Source organism: Nelumbo lutea, chromosome 7 (genome assembly GCF_056320005.1).
Source record: "Nelumbo lutea isolate HS-2025 chromosome 7, American lotus-T2T, whole genome shotgun sequence".
Taxonomy (NCBI): Eukaryota; Viridiplantae; Streptophyta; class Magnoliopsida; order Proteales; family Nelumbonaceae; genus Nelumbo; species Nelumbo lutea.
The window spans coordinates 11,905,072-11,927,663 of NC_142690.1; the positions used below are offsets into that span (position 1 = coordinate 11,905,072).

General features: G+C 39.3%; 2 protein-coding genes across 3 annotated transcripts; both read right to left on the reverse strand.

The window, feature by feature from the left end:
- Positions 1-544: 544 nt before the first annotated feature.
- Positions 545-3,845, reverse strand: LOC148845120 (cation/H(+) antiporter 15-like). 2 transcript variants are annotated; one of them, XM_088954908.1, is made up of 4 exons: positions 3,314-3,782; positions 2,969-3,167; positions 2,166-2,845; positions 545-2,082 (listed from the first exon to the last, which is right to left on the reverse strand). In XM_088954908.1, the coding sequence occupies exons 1-4, from the start codon at positions 3,551-3,553 to the stop codon at positions 811-813; spliced, it is 2,391 nt and encodes a 796-aa protein (XP_088811034.1). In that variant the 5' UTR covers positions 3,554-3,782; the 3' UTR covers positions 545-810. The 2 variants fall into 2 exon arrangements, with proteins under 2 accessions (XP_088811034.1, XP_088811035.1); XM_088954909.1 differs by having other exon boundaries at positions 2,166-3,167; positions 3,314-3,845.
- A 13,841-nt stretch (positions 3,846-17,686) lies between these two features.
- On the reverse strand, positions 17,687-21,329 carry LOC148845121 (cation/H(+) antiporter 15-like). Its single transcript, XM_088955214.1, has 3 exons — positions 20,887-21,329; positions 19,790-20,785; positions 17,687-19,198 (listed from the first exon to the last, which is right to left on the reverse strand). The coding sequence occupies exons 1-3, from the start codon at positions 21,121-21,123 to the stop codon at positions 17,900-17,902; spliced, it is 2,532 nt and encodes an 843-aa protein (XP_088811340.1). The 5' UTR covers positions 21,124-21,329; the 3' UTR covers positions 17,687-17,899.
- Between the last annotated feature and the right edge of the window lie 1,263 nt (positions 21,330-22,592).

The window sequence follows — 22,592 nt, forward strand, 5'->3', positions numbered from 1 at the left end:
TCATGGCAAATTCCCTCTGAACATCACAATTGAACGATGAAAGCTGGCCAATGTGAAAACTTGGAAAGGGAAAACGGATAGATTTGAGAGAAGACATTGGATCTAAAGCTGGGAAAGCCACACATGAGGAAAATCTCCTTAGTCCTTGATTAGTATCTTTACTATCTAGTGCAGGAACTTGCTTTGGTCCGTTTGAAAGGAGCTCCAAGTCAATGCATGCCACTTTAAGCATTAAAACCTCCCAAGATATCTCCTCTTTTTCAGCTTCATGTAATTCATTCACTAGTCCAGATTTAAGAACAGATAGCAAACCTTCATCACCATGGCAGTTAATCACTAAGACTCAGTTTGGAAGGAGTAAATGCAAATACGTAGAGTGCAAAATTATGTATTTTGTATGTATTTATACTGTAAATATTTATATTTGTACTCCTTCCAAACTGAGCCTAAAGATTTATTTTATTTCTTTTAAGTTTGATATGACTTGGAAAAAGCGGGCACTTAGGCACTATCAAATTATACCAATCTACTTAGAACAGTAAACTGCAGGGATCTATCACTACTTACACCATTTAATAATTGACAATTTTACTACATCTAACATATTTTAACAGTATTTCATGGTCGAGGAAAGAAGAAAACTTGTGTTTTTTCTTCCTTTCCAAATGGTTCAGTAGGTTAGAGAAGGTCGTTGTTTATCCTCCAATACTATTCAGAATTGTACAACAAATCTCAGTGGAGCTCCTCCAGCTCAATTCCACTCCCTAGACCTCTCTCCGGCATGTATTCGTGGTTGGAAGTTGAACATCACTAGCCCCCCCTAAACATCCGCCGGTTTATTTGCTGGAAATAGTCACCAGATTGTGTTGCTGGGCTGTCTGGTATCCCAGCTCCTTCGTTATGATGTGACGCTCCCGCATATTGTTGCATCACAAGCACCGATACTGTTAAAGCAAAGTCCGACGATGCCAACAAGTCTCCGATTGCCCCCAGTTCGGGGCACTCGCTCCAATCGGTGAGACCAGCGGTGAGAGGTGATACCATACCTTGTCCTCTCCCAACAATGTATAGGTCGTGCATGTTGTCCATGGACCGTATTACGGCCACCGTCTCCTCCCCATTGTTGCAAATCTTCTCCGTGTATGTAATCGATTCATTGTGCATATTCTTCATCCTGAATTCATTTACGTACTCATCGTCGAGATGCTTCTCTTTCTCGCTGTCTGTAATCACTGTTAGGATTTTTATATCATGGGTATCGCTGGCAGGTTCCACCAGGGGATCCACTGCATTTTCCCCTGGAATGAAGCGTATCACGGTCAAGATAATGCCGGGGTGTTCCGACATCCTCCATGCATACGCCAATGCTTCTCTATCATCAGGTCCACCAAAGAAGAGTATAGCAATGTGGTGGGAGGTTTGGCCTGCTGCCGCTCGTGAAGCCCCACCAAGGCCGCGGTCAACAAGAATGCCGACGGTGCAAGGGGCATTGGCCAAGACATTTTGGTTGACATTGCGGCAGGCAGGATTGATGGCCTCCATACCACCATCCACAGTTTGTTGCTTGTGGAAAGGGAGGATGATGAAGGCGACTCGTTTATCTTCAGCCAGGTTGCATATGTCCTCGTGCATGGTGGAGTAGGGAGAGATTGCAGTGAGGGGCTGGACGGAGACAGAGCCTGAATGTTGCTCGTAGTTTTCGAAAGCATTGATGATGTGGTCAGACTGTGCCTGGGTGCGATTGAGAGCAGGATGACCAGTCTTGCGGGTGTTGTGGACAATCAGCATGGCAGAGGCACGTCCTGTGAGTTCCACAAGGTGGAGTGCGTAGACGCAAATGGGTGATCTCTTACTGGGATGAGAAGCTTCAAGGAGATTGATCATGGTTGGGACATTGCGAGGTGTGTGGATGCAGGACAATATACGGAACTCCCCGTCAAGCTTGGATCTCTGAATGGTCCTACGCTTGTATGGTACAAATCGTCTCGCCGGTTTATAGATCATCGTTACGACCGGAGTGATGACGCTTGTCATGAGTACTGCAACAACCACCATGAGCGCAAATGACTGATCGTCTATAACCTGTTCCAGTACTCAATATGTATAAAAAGGGTTAAGTACACTGCACTCATGGTAGAGAGAGAGAGAGAGAGAGAGAGAGAGACCTTCTGGTCCTTGCCGACGTTGAGGACAATCATTTCAACTAAGCCTTTAGCGTTCATTAGTAGTCCAAGAGCGATTCCGTCTCGAATTGGCATATCGTAGAAGAAAGCAACAAGAGCTGTTCCAAACACCTTTCCGGCACAGCCCAAAGCGATGATGACCATCAATACTGCCCAGGTGGAAGACCCATGGATGGAGGCAATATCGGTCCTAAGGCCACTAATGGCAAAGAAGAGCGGGAGAAGAAGCCCTGAGACAAAATCTTCAAGCTTCTCAATGAGGGCTGCTCCAAGCGGTCCATTGGGTATTACAAGACCAAAGACGAAGGCACCGAAGATGGAATGGGTGCCTATAGCGTCAGTGATGAATCCGCAGATCATGACCCCGGTGAGAATGAGGCAGATATAGACATCATTGAAGTTCTCGCCCTCTGGGGTTCGTCTTATGATCCATGAAATTGCAGGCCTGACAAGAAAGATGCAAACCAAGACATACATGGCTGTGGAGACAATCACCCAGAGGGAGGCCAAAGAGGCAGCATCAGTCTCGGCCACAGCAATGGCCACGGCAAGCAGGATCCATGCAGATATGTCATTTATTATGGCCGCAGACATGGCTATTCTTCCGATCTCCGTGTTGAGGAGTTTTAGCTCTGCAAGGACACGAGCTAGCACGGGGAAAGCTGTCACAGAAAGAGCGACACCGAGGAAGAGGAGGTAGGTGACATGGTTAACAGTGGTTTGCTCCTTTATTTCGAGCAAAAAGAAGGAGAACGCAGCGCCTATGATGAATGGCAGGATCATACCAGCAAGAGCGATGAACAAGGCCTTCTTTCCTGTGCGCCTGATCACGGTGAGGTCCATCTCCACCCCAACTAAGAACAAGAAGTAGAGCAATCCGACATTTGCCATGGTCTCTAGAACCATCACGCTCCTCAATGGGAACACTGCGTTGGCAAACTTACTACTTCGTCCCAGAACTGATGGACCCAACAACACACCTCCCTGCATTAATTAAATTCATCATTATTCATTCATCTCGTTACGTTATATGTTGTTTCTAATTTGGTTGTGATTAAACTACAAATCAGAGAGAAGATAGATGATCATGAAGTCCAGTAGTGCTATTGTTTGCTTTATATTTTCCTTACAAGGATCTCAGAGATGACTCTGGGCTGGCGGAAGGGTCTGAGGATGAAGACAAGAACGCGGGTGGTAATGACGACGAGAGTGAGCTGCAAGATGAAGAGAGGAAGCGAATAATCCAAAGGGTTGTCGCCTTGCCAGATGCCACTTGTGGTGATCATGGTTGGCGAATAGCATACGATTAGGTCTTCTGTCTTGTTCATAGGACCAACCGCAGCCCCAGAGGTGTCTACGTTTAACTCCATTTCACTCCTCCGTCCTCAACACCAACAGCAATATATTTCTAAATTCTACCTACAACAAAAACGAAACAAGTGCATCCCCCATCACCACGATGATCTGCAGTGATAACCTTTGATACGTTTTCTTTCCCTCAACCCATTAAGACAAGAGAGGAAGCAGAGAGAAGATACGAGTCAAATGAGGGAAAGAAGAACATGGGGACGTGAGAGAATTGTAGTAAAAGAAAGAAAAACTTGGAAACCCAAGAGGATAAGGAAAAAAAAATACAGGTTTGACGAACTGTAATGCTTCCTTGTTTCCGCTTGGAAGATGAATGGTGGTAAAGGAGGGAAGAATTACTATTGACTCTTTAGGTGGTCGGGCGCTCCATTTGGAGGATGCGCTATGTTGTGTGGTCACTACTCATTCTCTCTTTTCTTTGGAATCCCTACAATCCCGTAGCTTAATCTGTCATCCTACTGAAGCGGGATTGCATGAGGCCTGAGATTGTGGATCACCGGTCCAAGTTAGTAGTTTTTCTTACTAATCTTTCTGAAGCAAAGGTCATATTGTTTTCAACCTATTAGCTTTTTAGCTTAAGACTCATGTCATTTACTGTCTTCTTTTTATTTGGAACATGTTCCCAATGCATGCTGCTGAGATGTGCATGTGGGGCGTTTGTGGGCGCCCTCTGTGTGGGGCGCAGATGTGAATTCGTTGGTGAAGTCTCTCGCTGAGTTGTAATGGAGGCTTTGGGATCAAATCCCGCTGTCAACAGGGTTGGGTGGGTTTATGGGTATGGGGGACGGGTAATATCATGTTGTGTAATCCCAGTAGACCTGGAAATTGGGTTGGGTGGGTCGAGACGTTATGGGTTGATTTCGTATCGGGTTGGATTCCGGCTTGAGTCAGCAAATGATAGACCCTAATCCTAAATGTTTGGGTTAGGGTTGACCCATGGGTCAAGTCGGGTCATTTTAAAAATAATAGAAGTTTTAAAAAATAAAGAAAAAATACATGAAAAATGTCAAAATTAAAAGATTTAGCCTTAAAACTCCAAACATAAAATCAAAGAATTTGAACATTCAACAATTCAAAAAGTAAATGATAATGAGTAATGACTAAATAGTAAAGATGAAAGAGAGAAAGCTTCTAACAATACATAAATAGTCCCAATTAGAACTAACAATCGGGTCAGCAGGTTGACCCATGGTCCAACATAACCCAATTTTTCCCAATTTGATCGGGTCGGGTCATTCTCAAATTCAAGTAGTTCCATATGAGACCCTAATCCTATTTTTTTTAGGTTTGATTGGGTCAACTTTTTGCCAAGTCTACATATCAGTTTACTCATTCAGGTGCAGGAAAGAGAATGAATCAAAATTCAAGGGGATAGTGAATCATAGGTGGAATTGTTGATAAATAAAACCTAAAAATCTAATAAAAATCCGTGAGGTAGAGTGAACTTTAAATTTTCTATTTTTTTTAATGCAAAATAACGGGTTTTGAAATGATCATTGACATGGCCAAAACCATGCATTTTTAGTCCTGTATAGACGAAATAGTTTTATAGTTATTAACTGAAGCGGTTTTTGTTTTCTCTTTTGGAGCCAAGTAGAGCCATTTTCAACCCATTACAACAGGTACATATCGGGTATGGGTCTTAGAAAATTGTTTTATAATTATGGTGGGTATTTTGTAGAGGTGTAAAGTTGGCCGCCTGGCCGGGCCACCACAACCCAGTCACTAAGCAAGCGGGCCAAGTTACATATATATATGTATATGTATATAATAATAATAATAATAATAATAATAATAAATATTATTATTATACAATAATATATTAATATATACATATATGTATATAAATTTATATTTCTAATTTTATTATTCTATTTTATTGTAAATTTTTCAATTTCTTTTTATTCTTTCATATATAAACAATTGTATACATCAACATTGAAATAAAATTTTAAGATCTTTTCTTTCAGTTTTTTATCTATCCTGTTAATTTATTTTAACATTTTATATTATTCTTTTCAATTTTTTTAAAACAAGTCATGTTGCCCATTTTGGATCCGGACTTCAAACCATACTGGGCTACCCTCTTGGAAATTCGTGCCAAGCAAGTACAACCCACCAAGACTCGCAAGCTGACATGGCAAGACTGGCATGACATGGCAGTTGTTTTTGTTTTCAAAAACAAAGCCAACCGTGTTGTCCAATACCTCTCAAAGATTCATCAAATTATGCTCTTTGAAGACCATATCCTTTTGGGGATGTTTGGAACTGTGGCCGTTTTTCAAAAAAACGGTGCCACGTCGGATCCACAAAAGTATTTCAACAAACGCCTATATATATGAATGTTTGGTTCAGGCATTTATTGAAAAATCGGGCATGCCTCATAAATCGGGACTCACCGATGTGTTTCCCCCAACGATTGACTAATATGTATCCTATGTGGTGCTTACTGATAACCCTACATTTTGATGCCTTAAGGGCATAAATTCAGGGGTTTTCTCAACCTAACAATAGTCAAAGTGTACCATTTTCCCAGTTAAAATCAATTATGTGACCTCTAAGGGTCTCTGTGCAAATTATGTAGAAAAATGAAAATTTTTCTAGGCTGAAGTTCAATTTTTGGGAAACTGGTGTGAACACCAGTTGAGAGAGGGGGTGCTTTTGTAAAGAGCTAAGAACAGGATGGCACCTCCTATCTATTAAACCTAGCGCCCATCCTATTGTATTACCATGCTCTCCTCTCCTTAGCAAACCCTATGGAGCCTTTTTAATTTAATCTTTTCACTCTTAGCAAACCCTATCCGCTCCTAGGTGTTTAATCTCTACCCTCCACCTCTTTTAATTTCAACCACTCATTTTAGAGCTCTCCTTTATACCCTTTAAACCCTAGGGCACCACCTATTTTGCTAATCCTCACTATTCAGTCCCTCACCTCCAAATCTCAGCTACTCCCTCCATCTTATATCCCAACCATTCAATCTTGGTCACCACCTATTCTTTTAATCATAACCCTTCAACCCTAAATGTTCTAATCTACACACTCCATTTCTGGGCGCCCAAATCTCAACCCTACATAATATTGGACACCCTCTCCTTTTATTTTTTAGCCATAGGATCACCCCAAAACCATCTTACCCATTCATTAGAAACCCTAGGGCATCCCTAACTTTTGCTAAATCCCAACTGCCCCCCATCTTTCTCCCTATTTTCAGTTGTATCCACCATTCTCTATAAAAAGGGTCCTAGGGGCCCTGTAGAAGGGTTGGTCAATTCACCCAGTTAACAAGGCTAAGGTTTCTTGAGGTGTTCAAGGGTTGTAGAAGGGGAGGATGCCCATATCTTGTCGCGAGGGGTTCCTACAAGTTGTTCAACCATTCTACAACTACCGCCACTAGAACTGATCAACCAATCATTTCTTTTCTTAATTTTCTTTTCTGTTATTTTTATTTTCGCAATCTTTTAGATTAAATTCTTTTTCGTTTCTCTGTTTTGCATATCTGAATTCGTTCGGTTCAAGGGGTTTCTGCAAGCTGTCTGGCCAAACTGCAGCTACCGCCACTGGATCTGGATTCTCGATCTTTTTATTTATTTATTTATTTAATTTTATTTGTTGATTCCTATACTTTATTTAAAATTGATTTTTATTAATTGTCTTGTTTAAATTTCAAACATTTACTTTCAACAATAATAGATTTTACTTTCGTATTTTCTACCATTCCCGAATGCGTTCTCTTGTTCGGATCTAAGTATATATTAATTTTTCACTTGCTTCCTTGTGGATACAACCCATTCTCACCCATTTACTACATTAGTATTTGTTTAAGAAACAGTAAAAATTAAAAATGTTTAAACTAGTGTTCCAGAGTGTTTAACGATGCGCTTACGGACACACCAAGTTTTTGGCACCAATGTTGGGGAAGCATGGATAAAAAAATTTATTTACTTCTTCTGAATCTGTTTCATTATTTTTTCTTTTTCGTTTTATTATTTGATCCGTTATCTCAGTTTAATTCTTGTTTCTCATTGATACTACAGGACGAATAGTAAAGGTGGGGTATCGGAGCGTTGTGGGATTGTGGGATGGAAGAGAAGAGAAGAGAATTGGATTGTGTTTCAGGTGTAGTCGTTCCATTTTACTTTTGATTTTTTTATTTTTATTTCTAAACTCATTTTTTTTAGTTGAATAGTAATTTTTGAAATTTTAATTAATTTTTTTAGATCCAGTTTATTTTTTTCTAGTAGTATTTTGCTTCCATTTTGTTTCTAGATCTATTCTTCTTTTTTATTTTAAAATTTAAAATAAAGAAGAGTATTTTATTTTATTTTATTTTTGTAGAGTATTTTTCTTTTGTTAATTTTATTTTCGTATTAATTTTTAGATTTGTGTTTTTATTTTATTAAAAAACAATATATATATATATATATATATATATATATATAAATAATTCAGTATATTTTTTCTTTTGTTTATTTTATTTTTGGTTTAATTTTTTTAGATTTGTATTTTTCTTCTTTTATTTTATCTATTTCTTAAATAATTTTATTTTTGATCATTTTATTTTCAGTTTAATTTTTAGATTAGCAATTAGTTTGTTAGAATTTATTTTTGGTAGTTATTAATTCTGTTTAGCACAATTAATTGTTGTTTTGTTTTTTTTTTTTTGCAATTATTATTTGTTGCTTTATTTAATTTATTTTCTTTTAGTTGCTTTAATTGAATAATTAATTGTTAAATAGGAAATTGTTTAATTCGAATTTGAATTTCAAAAATAAAATAAAATAAAATAAAATAAAAAAATTAATATTTTAAAAGTTTTGCATTTGCATTCCAACATCTAGGATTTGATATGTTCTAGAGCATGCATCATATAGGATTATTTAATTGCTGAAATTAGTTTGTTAGTTATGAATGTGCTGGGTTTCTTTTTATTTTAATTACTTCTCTTGCTTAATTTATTTTATTCTTTTATGTTATATTGCTAATTGCATATTAGAAATACTTGTTCATGCATCGTAATTAGTTGCATTTGTTGTGTTTATTATGCTTTTCCATTAATCCATTTAAGGGTATCCAATTTAAATAAGATAAGGTGAGGATTTCATCACCCTTCCTTGGACCAAAAATCACCTCTATTCACATGCGGCTCACCCTAACCCTAATTTAAAATTTGAATAGCAATATCCTTTAAGAAAGCCTCACACTTGGTTCAAAGGTGTGCTGAATTTTAGGAAAGTTTGTAATTACTTTCCATAACCGGTGGTTGGTGTCTAAGGAAAGAGGTTAAATGGCTAAGCCTAAGCAGGTTTTGTGGTTACTTAATTAGGTCCTTGCGAGATCAAGGGGAGTCTCCCACATCCCCACCTCTTACCTGACTAATTCAAAGGAAGTGGTGTAATTCCAAGTGAACCTAAAAGAATTCACATTGGTTGAACCACTAGTTTAGGAAACACTAGGTCAGCCCCTAGGTCGTGTGGTTGATTTGTTTGACTTTAAAAAAATAATAAAAAATTAAAAAATTCAAATTTGTATTTTAACTTTAGGAATTTAAATTTCAAAATCTGAATTTGAATTTAGAATTCCAAAAATTTAAATTTTGAATTATAAAAAATAAAAAAAGTAAAAAAAAACAAATTTGAGTTTAAATTTTAGAATTTAAATTTCAATATCTAAATTTGAAATTAAAATTTCAAATTTCAAAAAATAAAAAAGAAAAAAGAAAAAAAATTGCAATGGCCGGAGTGTGTGGAATGAGAAACTAATTCCAACCTAAGCCACAAATAGATTGGAATTATGTGTCTCAACAACTAGAGAAGATCAATGGGATGGCCTAAAGACTTGACCAAATCCTTTCATATCGTCAGCAATTCCCAACCTTGTCATCCTACTCAACATGTTCCATCTATTCAAGCCCAGCCCATCATGTGAGTCAATGCCCTATGGCGGGCCTATGTCAACCAATAATCACAGAGAAATTACATGCAGCTAACAATTTTCTCCAATCCAATGTTAACTCATCATTTAATCCATATAATCGTGGGTGGAAGAATCAACCCAATTTTGCCTATTGGGCCCAAGCCCAAGAAACCACCCCGCCAAATTTGCACTCTTAATGGTCTATAGCTCAGGCTCACTATGAGTATAATGATTACTCTATGACCCAACCGGTCCAGCCTTATCAAACCGATTCATTTGATGATAGGTTTTGGTAGCTCCAATAGCTAATCTTAGCTCAGCAGCAATCAATCCTAAAATTAAAGAGCTAAGTAATTCTGCTTAGGGAAGTTAACCTGCAATAGGAAAATGATTCAATGCCTAGTCAACCGGTTGTAAACCCCAGAGATGAATCCTTAGGTCTTCCCCAATACAAATATCCTATAACCTTTAGTACCCCAGAATTAAAAAATGTTATAGAAACCTCAGCTTTTCAAAGGAAGGAAAGGTGTAAAGACCTGTATGAGTCTGAAAGTCCTTCTGCCTACCCAGAAAAGAATAAGAATTGTTGTACGATAGATGTAGAAAGAAACCACAGAGAAACCAATATGGCCACAGTAGATGACCCGATGGAGGAAACTAATGCCTTAATGAAGTCTCCTCACCCGTTTCAATGTTGGCCTATTGTTGAACCTCTACCAAAACTAAAGGGTGAACCACCTGTGTCTTTTCTGGAATCTCCCCCACAACTAGAACTAAAGCCCTTACTGGACTCCCTTAAGTATGTGTTTTTAGGACCCGACCAAACACTGTCGGTGATCATAGTCACAGACTTAACCCCTAGACAGGAAGAGAAATTGATTGAGGCATTAAAGGAGTATAGGGGTGCTATTGGTTGGTTAGTAGCTAATCTGAAAGGTATTAGTCCATCCATTTGTATGCACCATATTTATACAGAGGAAGGTGCCAAACCTAATAGGGAGATGCAAAGAATTTTGAACCCAAATATGAGAGAGGTGGTCAAATAAGAAATAGTTAAGTGGTTAGATGCGGGTATTATCTACCCGATCTTGGATAGCAATTGGGTAAGTCCTACTTAAGTGGTGCCTAAGAAAGTTGGACTCACCGTGGTCATTAATGATCAAGGTGAAGTAATCCCTGCCCGACTTACCACGGGATGGCGAGTGTGCATTGACTTTAGGAAACTCAGCGTAGTGACAAAAAGGGACCACTTCCCTTTTCCCTTCATTGAACAAATTCTAGAAAAACTCATCGGGCAAAAATATTTCTACCTCTTAGATGGGTATTCTAGGTATAACCAAGTGCCCATTTACCCCGAAGACCAAGAGAAAACAACTTTTACCTTCCCTTATGGAACATTCGCCTTTCGACGAATTCCGCTTGGATTATGTAATGCACCAACAACCTTTCAGAGGTGCATGATGGCAATTTTTTTGGAAATGATAGGTGATTTCCTAGAAATATTTATGGATGATTTCTCAACCTTTGGGGATTCCATCAAATCATGTCTCGAACACTTATGAAAAGTTTTTCAACGATGTATCAAGACAAACTTTGTCCTCAATTAGGAGAAGAGTCATTTTATGGTCAAAGAAGGCATTGTTTTAGGCCACATAGTTTCTAAACGGGGTATCGAGGTGGATAAAGCAAAAATTGACATAATCTCTAAACTTCCACCTCCCACTTCTTTCAAGCAAATCCATTCTTTTTTGGACATGTCGGCTTCTACTGACGTTTTATTAAGGACTTCTCCCAATTTTCTAGACCATTGTGCAACCTCCTAGCAAAAGATGTCTCATTCAACTTTGATGACACAGGTCTTAAGGTCCTCGAGTATTTGAAAGGGGCACTAACCAAGACTCCAATTTCGTAACCTCCCGACTGGTCTTTATCCTCTGAAATCATGTGTGATGCCTCCGACCATACCATTGGAGCTGTTTTGGAAAAAAAATGTGGATAAACATCCTGTGGTGATCTATTATGCAAGTCGTACCCTCTCGGAAGCCCAATTGAATTATACCACCATAGAGAAAGAATTGTTAACTGTATTGTTTGCTCCGAAAAATTCCTCCAGTACCTATTGGGCATCAAAGTGGTTGTCTATTCTGATCACTCGGCCTTAAGACATTTGTTGTCTAAGAAAGAAGCCAAACGTAGGCTCATCAAATGGATCATTCTTTTACAAGAATTTGACCTTGAGATTCGGGATAAAAAGGGCTCTAAAAATGTAGTAGCTAATCATCTGTCCAAAATCCAAATTGAGAAGAGTAAACCCATGCATGACTACTCTTTTCCAGATGAACACCTCTTAGCGGTCTCCCATAGCACACCTCCATGGTTTGCTCATATTATCAACTATTTAGCAGTGGGTAAAATTCTTAAGGGGTGTTCCAAGAATGAGAATGATAGATTCTTCTCACAGCTCAAATATTATTTCTGGGAAGACCCTGAGCTATTCCATCTCTATTCGGATCAAGTAATCTGAAGATGCATCCCTGAGTCTGAACACCAAAGTATCATTATTTTTGTCACACTCTTGCTTGTGGGGGGCATTTTTCGGGGAAGAAAACGGCGACCAAAGTACTACAAAGTGGCTTTTATTGGCCATATTTATTTAAGGATGCCCATGCTTTTAGTAAAAATTGCCTAAGATGCCAAGATATTGGGAATATGTCCCGTAGGTATATGATGCCATTTAATATCATTCTAATTGTATAAATCTTCGATGTTTGGGGTATTAATTTCATGGGACCATTTCCGCCATCATCCGGTTACGAATACATCCTGGTGGTTGTTGATTATGCGTCAAAATGTATTGAGGCGGAAGCAACCCGGACCATTGACCACAAAATTGTAATGAAAATTGTGCAAAAGAACATTTTCTCTAGGTTTGGGTGCTTGCGAGCAATCATTAGTGACGGGGGTCACATTTCACTAATTTACAATTCTGTGCTTTGCTCCGTAAATATGGAATCATTCATAAGATAGCAACCCCTTACCATCCTCAAACAAATAGACAAGTGGAAGTTTCCAATTGGGAAATTAAGAGTATTCTACAAAAATCTGTTAGGCTAGACCGAAAAGATTGGCCTGACAGATTGGTTGATGCACTTTGGGCTTATCGGATTGCATATAAAGCTCCCATTGGCACGTCTCCTTATAGGCTAGTCTTCGGCAAAGTTTACCTTCTTCCTGTAAAATTAGAGCATCGAGTTTATTGGGCCATCAAAAAGTGCAACTAGGATTTAACCCAAGACGGACCCCACCGAGCTCTAAGCTGGAAGAACTTCGTAATGAAGCCTATGAAAACTTTTGCATTTATAAAGCCAAAATGAAAGCGTTCATGATAAAAACATCTCTTGAAAAACATTTGAACCTAGTCAAAAAGTTTGGCTCTTTAATTCTAGGTTACAGTTGTTTTCGGGGAAATTAAAATCCATATGGGATGGGTCATTTATTGTTGATAAAGTGTTTGAGCATGGTGCGGTTAGAATAGTTGATCCCAAGAATGAAACCATGTTCAAGGTCAATGGCGAAAGGCTTAAACCATACATAGAAGGAGTATCTGAGAATAGAGGAGTTGCAACCTTTAGTTTGGGTGATCCAGTTATGTCTACCTGAAGACGTTAAACTTAGCATTGGTTGGGAGACAACCCAACGTCATTTTTAGTTTTCTACTTTTAGGATTAGAGCTTTTTTTTCTTAATTCAAGACTAGGTGGCATACCTTGAACCCCTCAGGAAAACCCTACTCGTTGTTCCCTTTGGCCCAAATCTTCTTTGCATCATTCTAGTCATGCCATTAGGGACAATGACATTTAAGCTGGGGGTGAGGAAAGAGAGAGAAAAATTGAAAAAAAAAAGTAATGAAACTAAGCCATTAAAGATGGAGAATTAAAAGTTCACTGAAATATTAAAAATTTTCCATTAAAAGAGATTCCCAAATAGAAAAAGTTAAGGAAATTGATAAAAGAATATTGAATTATGTAGAAATTTGTAGCAAGTGATAGGAGTCTAAAAAATTGGTCATGTTTGAATATTGTCAAAACCATTTAGAAATTAGAAAATACTCCCAAGTTTGCCCCTGTCAAGACAGGAAGAGAAAGATTGAGAATTTAGACAAAATTCTTTAAATTGTTAAAAGACAGTGGACTACCCTGAACAGTGTTGCAAAGAGAGAGAGAGAGAGAGAGAGAGAGAGAGAGAGAGAGAGAGAGGGGGAGAGAGAATAAAAGGTCAATGGACACCCTAGACTTAGTAACCGGGTCTCTTCACCTAGGTCAAGTGTCGAGATTCACGTCAAACAGAAAAGGGAATGCCAAAGATATTTGCCTAACACTTAATAATCGGGTCTCTTCACCTAAGTCAAGTGTTGAGATTCGTGTAAAACAGTGAAAGATAACAATAAAAATAAGTTCAATGGTAAAAATCCGCTATCAGAAATAATAAGAATACTTGTTTGATTTTAAAATCAATCTCATCCTATCAAGACAGTTTACAAATGGAAAGGTAAATAACATTTTTAAGCCATGTTTCATTAATATTCAAAATAAGACAGTTTTACCCCTAAAGCCCAATACCTATCTATACAGAGTTTGAGAATGTTGGAATCATGATGCTTGATTAATTCTGTTAGGGATGACATTGTAATGAGAAAGATCTATATACTCAGTGTAATTTTAAGGTTGCATTGCTAAGGGACTCGCAATGTTTAAGTTAGGGGGTGTGATAACCCTGCATTTTGATGCCTTAAGGGCAAAAATTCAGGAGTATTTTTTGCCTTAGAATAGTCAAATTGTAACATTTTCCCAGTTAAAATCAATTATGTGACCTATGAGAGTCTCTGTGCAAATTATACAAAAAACTAGAAAGTTTTCTAGGCTGAATTAAAGTTTTTGGGAAGCTGGTGTGAAGACCAACTGAGAGAGGGGGTGTTTTTGTAAAGAATTGAGAATAGGAGGACGCCTCCTATAAGCTAAACCCAGTTGGGGCCCATCCTATTATATTACCATGCTCCCCTCTCCTTAGCAAACTGTAGGGAGCCTTTTCAACCTAATCTTTTCACTCCTAACAAACCCTAGCCACCCTAGGTGTTTAATCTCCACCCTCCACCTCTTTTAATCTCAACCACTCATTTTAGCGCTCTCCTTTATAGTTTTTAAACCCTAGGAAGCCACCTATTCTGCTAATCCTCACCATCCAGCCCTTCACATCCAAATCACCCATTCTTTTAATCTTAACCCTTCAACCTTAGATGTTATAATCTACACCCTCCATTTCTGAGCGCCCAAATCTCAGCCCTATATAACATTTGGCACCCTCTCCTTTTATTTTTCAGCAATATGATCACCCAAAACCATCTTAGCATCCATTAGAAATCCTAGGGTGTCCCTAAATTTGCTAAATCTCAGTTGCTGCCCCCATCTTTCTCCCTATATCTAGTTGTATCCACCATTCTCTACAAAAAAGGTCCTAGGGGCCTTGTAGAAGGGATTGGTCAATTCACCCAATTAACAAGGCTAAAGTTTCTTGAGGAGTTCAAGGGTTGTAGAAGGGGAGTACATCTAGATCTTGTCAAGAGAGGTTCCTGCAAGCTGTTCAACCATTCTGCAATGATCGCTACTGGATCTGATCAACCATTCTTTTTTTTTTCTTTTTTTTCTTTTTTGTTATTTTTATTTCCGTAATCTTTTAGATTTAATTCTTTTTCATTTCTCTATTTTATATATCTGAATTCGTTCAATTCAAGGCTAAGGTGTTTCGAGGGGTTCGAGGGTTGTAGAAAGAACAGATGTCTGGTTCTTGTTAGGAGGGGTTTCTGCAAGCTGTCTAACCGATCTGCAACTACCACCACCGGATCCGTATTCTGGATCATTTTTTATTTATTTACTTTATTTCCTTTGTTGATTCCCATACTTTACTAGATTATGATTTTTATTTATTATCTTGTTTAAATTTGAAACATTACTCTCAACAACAATAGATTTTATTTTCGTATTTTATGTCATTCCCGAATGCATTTTGTTGTCTAGATCTAAGTATATATTAATTTTTCACTTGCTTCCCTGTGGATACGATCCATTTTCACCCAATTACTATGTTAGTAGTTTGAGAAACGGTAAAAATTTAAAAATGTTTAAACTGGTGTTCCAGAGTGTTTAATGGCGTGCTTCCGGACACACTACTTACCTGTTAGCACATACATGAAAAACAGTTATGAAAAGCACCTTACCAAACAACATAGTGTTGCTCACTACCTATGTGGCAGAAGCATTTTTTTTTTTGTGAAAAAATGGGTCTTGGAAGCATTGGCTTTTTTTTTGAAAATCGGTCCCCAAAAGTACCCACACTTCCAAACACCATCTTTGTTTACCAAAAAAAAGAAAAAGAAACACCAAATCATTTTTATTAAAAAACAAATGAAATTATAAATGACTATTTTGGTTGGTAGATTTCTAATAGTTAGTTTGCACCTTGGCTTCTAAGTTCTAACACCTAATTTATTAGTGAATTTTTAACAACTAATTTAATACTGGATTTCCAAGCCAGTTTCCAATTTGACATCTATATTTTTCTTTATGTAAAACCATCTATTTTCAAGCTTGAAACATCTAAATTTTACCTTTCTAGGTAAGAGTCGGGAACATAGTTTTTGAGTGTCAAGAGAATAATCTCTTGATTGAGTCCCGAAATTATGTTACCTAGCTAGCCTCTATGTAATTTTATTATCTATACTCATCCAATTTATCTTCTCTCTCTTATTTGTTAAGTTATTTTTTCATTTTTCTTCTTATTGCTTAGCTACATCAAACTCTTACCAATCATGTTTTGCTTAATACCTCCATATAGACCAATCTTGTCAGGTTCAAACCAAATAAACACTAATTGAGTTACTGGTTATTGGTTCAACCGCCTTTGGTCTAAATCGTCTAAAAACACTGTTATAAATACACACTAAAACAAGGACCCTTATACAGGTTTCTCTCTCATCCACTCCACATGGCCACTTCTTTTCTCAAGAGCCAAGAATACAGGCTTTTCACGTAATTCGCCCTTTCCATGCGGGCAATGAGGCCCTGTTTGGGAAATGGGAGAGCCTAAGCTTTGGCTGAGTTGCTTTAGCTGCCAAATAACCACAATGAAGAAGCCACTCTTCAAACATTCATGAGGATTTCATGCAGCGGCTTCTAGGTTTGCAAGATGGGTTTCACACGGAAGGCCTCGAAGCTTTGTTTGGTTAAAAACCAGGAAAGCCGAAATAGGCTTTCACATTCAGCCAAGAAATTGACTGTGGTGAAGCTGATTTTAATAAGTGGCTTAGTAAAATAGGCTACTCAGGTGGATCCCACCTGACAAATGAGAAAGCTATTCCAAACGAGCACCGAGTCTCACCAAATAGTTTATTTAATATAATTCATATATGGTTTTTAATTAAAATTCGATTGATTATCAAATCAAAACAAAGCTCTTCTTAAATCTTTTAAATCTCCCTAAATAAATAAAATTATACACAATTTCGTAACCCAAATCAAGATCGAGAAGTTAACCTTTTTTTTTTTTTTTTCAAGGTCATGTTACTAATGATCTAATAATTATATTATTTGGTAAAGATCCCAAACCCATCAGTGCACGGAGAACCTAGGAGCCTAGCAACAGAGGTTTTTGATGATCTGGAAGGTTTTTGACAAAATTCCGGGTAACAAATAAAATCCATCCATCCGCTCTCAAGATTTAAAGTTTTGCATAAAAGGTATATATATGTTGATGTTGTTGGCAAGGATTACATGTATGACCCAAATGACATGCAAAACTCTTTAGTACTACTGAACTATATTTCATTAATGTTTCCAAATTACAAAGTGTGTCCTATTTTAGTCAATATTTGTGCCTTGAAATTATTGCCTTCTAGGTATTGGGACTAGCAAACTATGAGAGTGTAATCTTTTCAAGTGCATGCACAAAGCTGTGTGGAACCATAATAACCAACTGATGATGTGTGGCTTAGAATGGTAAATTATCTGACTGGATGAGGGGAGACTTGGGATCAAATCCCCTTCTCATCAGAGTTTTGGTGGGCTATGGGTTTGGGGACTTCTTGTTTAGCTCCATGATGAACAAAAAAAAAGACAAATTGAAAGAACAGAAAAGAAAAGAGGAAATTAATGAAGAAGAAGATGATGATGTGGAACCATAAAACAAAATTTGGTCCAATCCCATTGCTATTCTTGTTTTTTTTCCCCTTTTGGATATCTACATTACAATTCTTGTCAAACAAGGTAGTTTTTTGTTTCCCACATTATCAGAGCAATTCCTTACTAACCACACCAATATTATATTGATGAATGGGAGCCCTACCCAATTTAAAAAGTCGCCCCACCCCTTCCCTTGAGTGCTAGCTACACCTCCATGGCCAGGGGTTGATTTTGAAAAGTACCACCTCCAGCGTTCCCTGCCTTGTCTTGATCATTTTGTTGGAGCTGTGCTGCACTGTCTGTTGTCCCCATCCCATCTGCATGATTTCCTGCCCCTGCGTACTGCTGCACTACAAGTACCGATACCGTGGCTGCAAAGTCCGATGATGCCAACAAGTCCCCAATCGCCCCCAACTCTGGGCACTCACTCCAGTCGGTGAGACCAGCCGTGAGAGGCGATACCACACCATGGCTTCTCCCTACTATGTACAGGTCATGTATGTTATCAATGGACCGTATGGCCGCTACAGTCTCCTCCCCATTTTTAACAATCTTCTCTCTGTACGTGACTGACTCATTGTGGACGGTTCTTAGCCTGAACTCATTTATGTATTCTTCGTCGAGCTGCTTCTCCTTATCGTTGTCGGTTACCACTGTCAAAATACTTGAATCCTCAGTTTCATTGCCAGCTGCCACTATGATTTCGCTGGTATCATTCCCTGGAAGGAAGCGTAGCAATGACAACTTAACATTAGGGTGGGTTGTCATCCTCCATGCATAAGCCAACGCCTCTCGATCATCTGGTCCACCAAAGAAGAGCATGGCAACGTGGTGAGTGTCGTGGTTGCTTCCCACTCTTGCCGACCTAGTAAAGCCCCGATCAACAAGGATGCCGACGGAGCAAGGAGCGTTGGCCAAGACATTCTGATTTACACTACGGAAGGCAGGGTTTGTGGCCTCCATACCACCATCAACTGTTTGTTGCTTGTGGAATGGAAGGATGATAAACGTAACACGCTTGTCCTCAGCAAGGTTGCAGATGTCCTCATGCATGGTGGAGTAGGGAGAGATGGCCGTGAGAGGCTGGATGGCGATGCCTGAAGTGTGTTGCCTGTAGTTCTCGAAGGCATTAACGATATGGTCTGACTGCGCTTGAGTGCGGTTAAGAGCAGGGTGACCGGACTTGCGAGTGTTGTGGACGATCAACATGGCGGAGGCTCGACCAGTGAGCTCAACAAGATGGAGAGCGTAGACACAAATTGGGGACTTCTTTGTAGGATGAGCGGCGTCAATAAGGCTGATGATGGTCGGGACATTGCGAGGGCTGTGAATGCAAGACAGTATTCGGAGCTCACTCTCAGGCTTCGACATCTGAATCGTCCTACGCTTATAGGGTAAAAATCGCCTTGTGGGTTTGTAGATAGTCGTCACGATGGGTGTGATAAGGCTCGTCATCACAATCGCCGCAATCACCATGACTGAAAATGATTGTTCATCCAGAACCTATCCACCCAGTATACAAGTGTGTGGTGTGTGTTTTTGTGAAGGTCAGAAGCAAAATAATTAATTACAATCGTGTAAATTGGATTTGCTCTCACACCAACCTCACAGTTAATCCGGATTTGGTACTCACCCTGACCTCACAACACTTAACCGTGCATTGAGAACATCTTCCTCACAGCACAAATGTGAGGATGAAAACATATAAGTACTGAGGTGTTCCCAATGAGTTGGGATCTTCTGCCAATAAGATACCTTCTAACCCCTGTGGACTCGTTCCCAACGCAGGGCCGGTTGTGCAAGGTGAGGAGCAATTTTGTGAGGATGAAATCCCATCTCCTTCACGGCATGTGGCAGTCATGCATTAGGAAGAATTTGGATTTGCTCCTCACTACAGCACGTGCAACGGCACATTCGGAATATCTCCTGTACTTGTACGTTGTCATGCATTCATGGATGGGAGATATTCCCATGCATGGCTGTAAGGTGGTGTGAGGCGCGTTCTGTGAGGAGTAAATTGAATTCAATTGTAAACATGCTGTGAAGTTGGTATGATTAGCAAGTCGTGGAGAGAGAGAGAGAGAATATTTGTACCCCATGTTCCCTTCCAATGTTGAGGATGATAATTTCGATAAGGCCTTTGGTGTTCATCAGCAGTCCAAGACTAACCCCTTCACGCATTGGCATCTTGTATAAGAAAGAAACGAATAGTGTGCCAAATACTTTGCCAAGACAGGCCAAGACAGCGAGCAGGATCAAAGTAGACCAGCTGCCAAACCCCTGAATAGCCCCGACATCAGTTCTCAGGCCATTAACGGCGAAGAAGAGGGGAAGAAGCAATCCTGAGACAAAATCTTCAAGCTTTTCAATGAGTACAACTCCGAGATGACCATTGGGTATGACAAGACCAAAGAAAAATGCACCAAAGATGGAATGGGTGCCCACAGCATCGTTGATGAACCCAAATACCATGACACCAGTGAGGATGAGGCAAATATGGAAGTCACTGAAGTTCTCACCCTCTGGAGTGCGTTCTACGATCCATTCAATGGCAGGCCTTACGACAAAGATGCAAAACCCAACGTAGCAGATGGTGGTGAACACCATGCCAAGTGGGGCCATGTTGTTTGAATCATTCCCAGATAGGGCAACGGCCACAGCAAGTAACATCCATGCACACATATCATTAACAAGGGCTGCAGACATGGCGATCTTCCCCAACTCAGTGTTGAGGAGTTTAAGCTCTGCCAAGATGCGTGCTACCACTGGGAAGGCAGTTACAGAGAGGGCAACTGCTAGGTAGAATATAGATGAAGTGCTATGGCTCACACCGGTGTTTCGGCTTGTGAAGGACATGAATATAATTCCGATGGCAAATGGCAGGAACATACCAGCAATAGCGATGGCAAATGCTTTCTTCTTTGTGCGCTTAATCATGGTGAGGTCCATCTCCACTCCAACTAGAAACAAATAGTAGAGAAGTCCTACGTTTGCCATTGTCTCTATCAACGTGATACTCCTCAACGGGAATACAATCTCAGTAAAGGTCTTGCTCCTCCCAAGGACAGATGGGCCCAAAATCACACCTCCCTGCATTCATTAATTCGTCTTTACATCTACGTACAAAGCAAAAACAACAAAAAGATCGATGCGATGCAGTTGAGTTCAAGGTGTAGTATATGTATGCTTACGAGGATTTCAGACACGACTCTGGGTTGGCGGAAGGGCTTTAGGATGAAGACAAGAATGCGAGTGATAATGACGATCAGGCCAAGCTGCAAGGTGAAAAGAGGAAGGGAGTAGTCCAGGGGGTTGTCACCTTCCCAAATTCCGCCAGCCGTGATCATGGTTGGCGAGTAACAAACAATTGGCTCCCCTGTGAAGTTCATGCTAAGGCCATCTGCAGAATTAGAATCAAGACCAGACATTTTGGCCTCCCTTCCTCTGCAGAAGGCCACACCCACCAATTTCCCTGTCTGACACCCTTCTTTTCTCTCTCTCTAGCAATGTGAGAATGCTAGGAGAAGAAAGAAAAGAAAGGGGTCGACAAGGCCATCGAAAGTGTAATCGGGAAGGGAACTGAAGAGAAATGAAGGAGAAGAAGATTTAAAAAAAAAACAAAGCAAATAAGTAGGGAAGACAATCGCCATTACTCTTTTCTATTTTTTGGATGAATGGTGATAATTCAGTTGCGTGGACAATGCTCATTCTCATATTTTAGTACCGAGAGACTCTCACAAATTGTAGTGAACAAGGCTGTTGCGTGGGCAATGCTCATTTTCTCTTATTTTCTCATTGATATATATGATGACATGTGTGCATTGCTTTGTTTGTGTTAGAGTTGGCCGAGTAGGGGTAACTTAGTCTTTTTCATTTGACTTTAAGTGGTGAATTGTCATCCCATAGGGGGCATATTTGTCTTTATACCCTTAATTAATAAAATAAAAGTAGGGCTGCAAGTCGGGCCGGGTTAGGTCGGATTGAGGCCAACCCTAACTCAACCCTATGTTCTAAACCCCCAATCCCAACCCTAACCCAACCCGACCTACTCAACCCTAACCCTAACCCTAACTAATTCCTTCAACCCTAACCCATCCCAATCCAACCCGATGTCAACTTCAGGTTGGGCCCAACCCAACCTTCCCATCCCTTGAAATTTAGTAGAAAAATAAGTATTTATTTATCATGAGTTATGACCTATGATAGAATTTTTCTTAAAAATATAAATTCATGAAATTAACAATAATGAAACATAAAATTAAAAAAATAAAATCACTAATAACAATTCATAGGATCAAGCAAATAATTTGAATTTGGTCACACATAAAAATTACAAGACAAAAGGCAAAGACAAGTAATCAAGTACCTATGAATTACTTAAAGAAATGCATGATAGTATATAGGGGGGGCTATATAACTATCGTGCATCTAAACAAATCAGAATAATATATATATGACATGTAGTAGAGTTGTAGACTAGTAGTCTAGTATTATAGGGGTCAGGTTCAGGTTGGATCGGGTTGCCCGAGGGGTCAACCCTAACCCAACCGAATTAAGGCCGGGTTCAAGAATTTCAACCCTAACCCAATCCAAGTCGGGTTGGGTTCGGGTTTGGTCTCTCTAATTTAACTGATTTCTCCTTTCTTCTCCTCTCTTCTTCTTCTTCTTCTCTTGAGGAAAACTTGTCTGAACCATCAAAACAGTTTGGATATACTTTTCAGTTCATCTCCTTTTTCGTGGGCCAGACACAAATAACCCCTCCCAACTCTCAGTCCGGATTTCCTATTAACCCCATTTTGCTGCCCTTCCTACTAATTCAATGACGTAGGTGACATGTGACCTCATTATTATGTGCAACAATTTCTACGTGAAACATCTCCCACTCCCCCATCTAGCG

Excerpts from the sequence above, each read along its gene's own strand:
- LOC148845121 (XM_088955214.1), bottom strand. The coding sequence starts at position 21,123 with ATGTCTGGTCTTGATTCTAATTCTGCAGATGGCCTTAGCATGAACTTC. Across the intron at positions 20,786-20,886 it reads GAGTCGTGTCTGAAATCCTC|GGAGGTGTGATTTTGGGCCC; the intron begins GTAAGCATACAT and ends TAATGAATGCAG. Across the intron at positions 19,199-19,789 it reads ACATTGGAAGGGAACATGGG|GTTCTGGATGAACAATCATT; the intron begins GTACAAATATTC and ends CTGGGTGGATAG.
- LOC148845120 (XM_088954909.1), bottom strand. The coding sequence starts at position 3,553 with ATGGAGTTAAACGTAGACACCTCTGGGGCTGCGGTTGGTCCTATGAAC. Across the intron at positions 3,168-3,313 it reads GAGTCATCTCTGAGATCCTT|GGAGGTGTGTTGTTGGGTCC; the intron begins GTAAGGAAAATA and ends TAATTAATGCAG. Across the intron at positions 2,083-2,165 it reads ACGTCGGCAAGGACCAGAAG|GTTATAGACGATCAGTCATT; the intron begins GTCTCTCTCTCT and ends GTACTGGAACAG.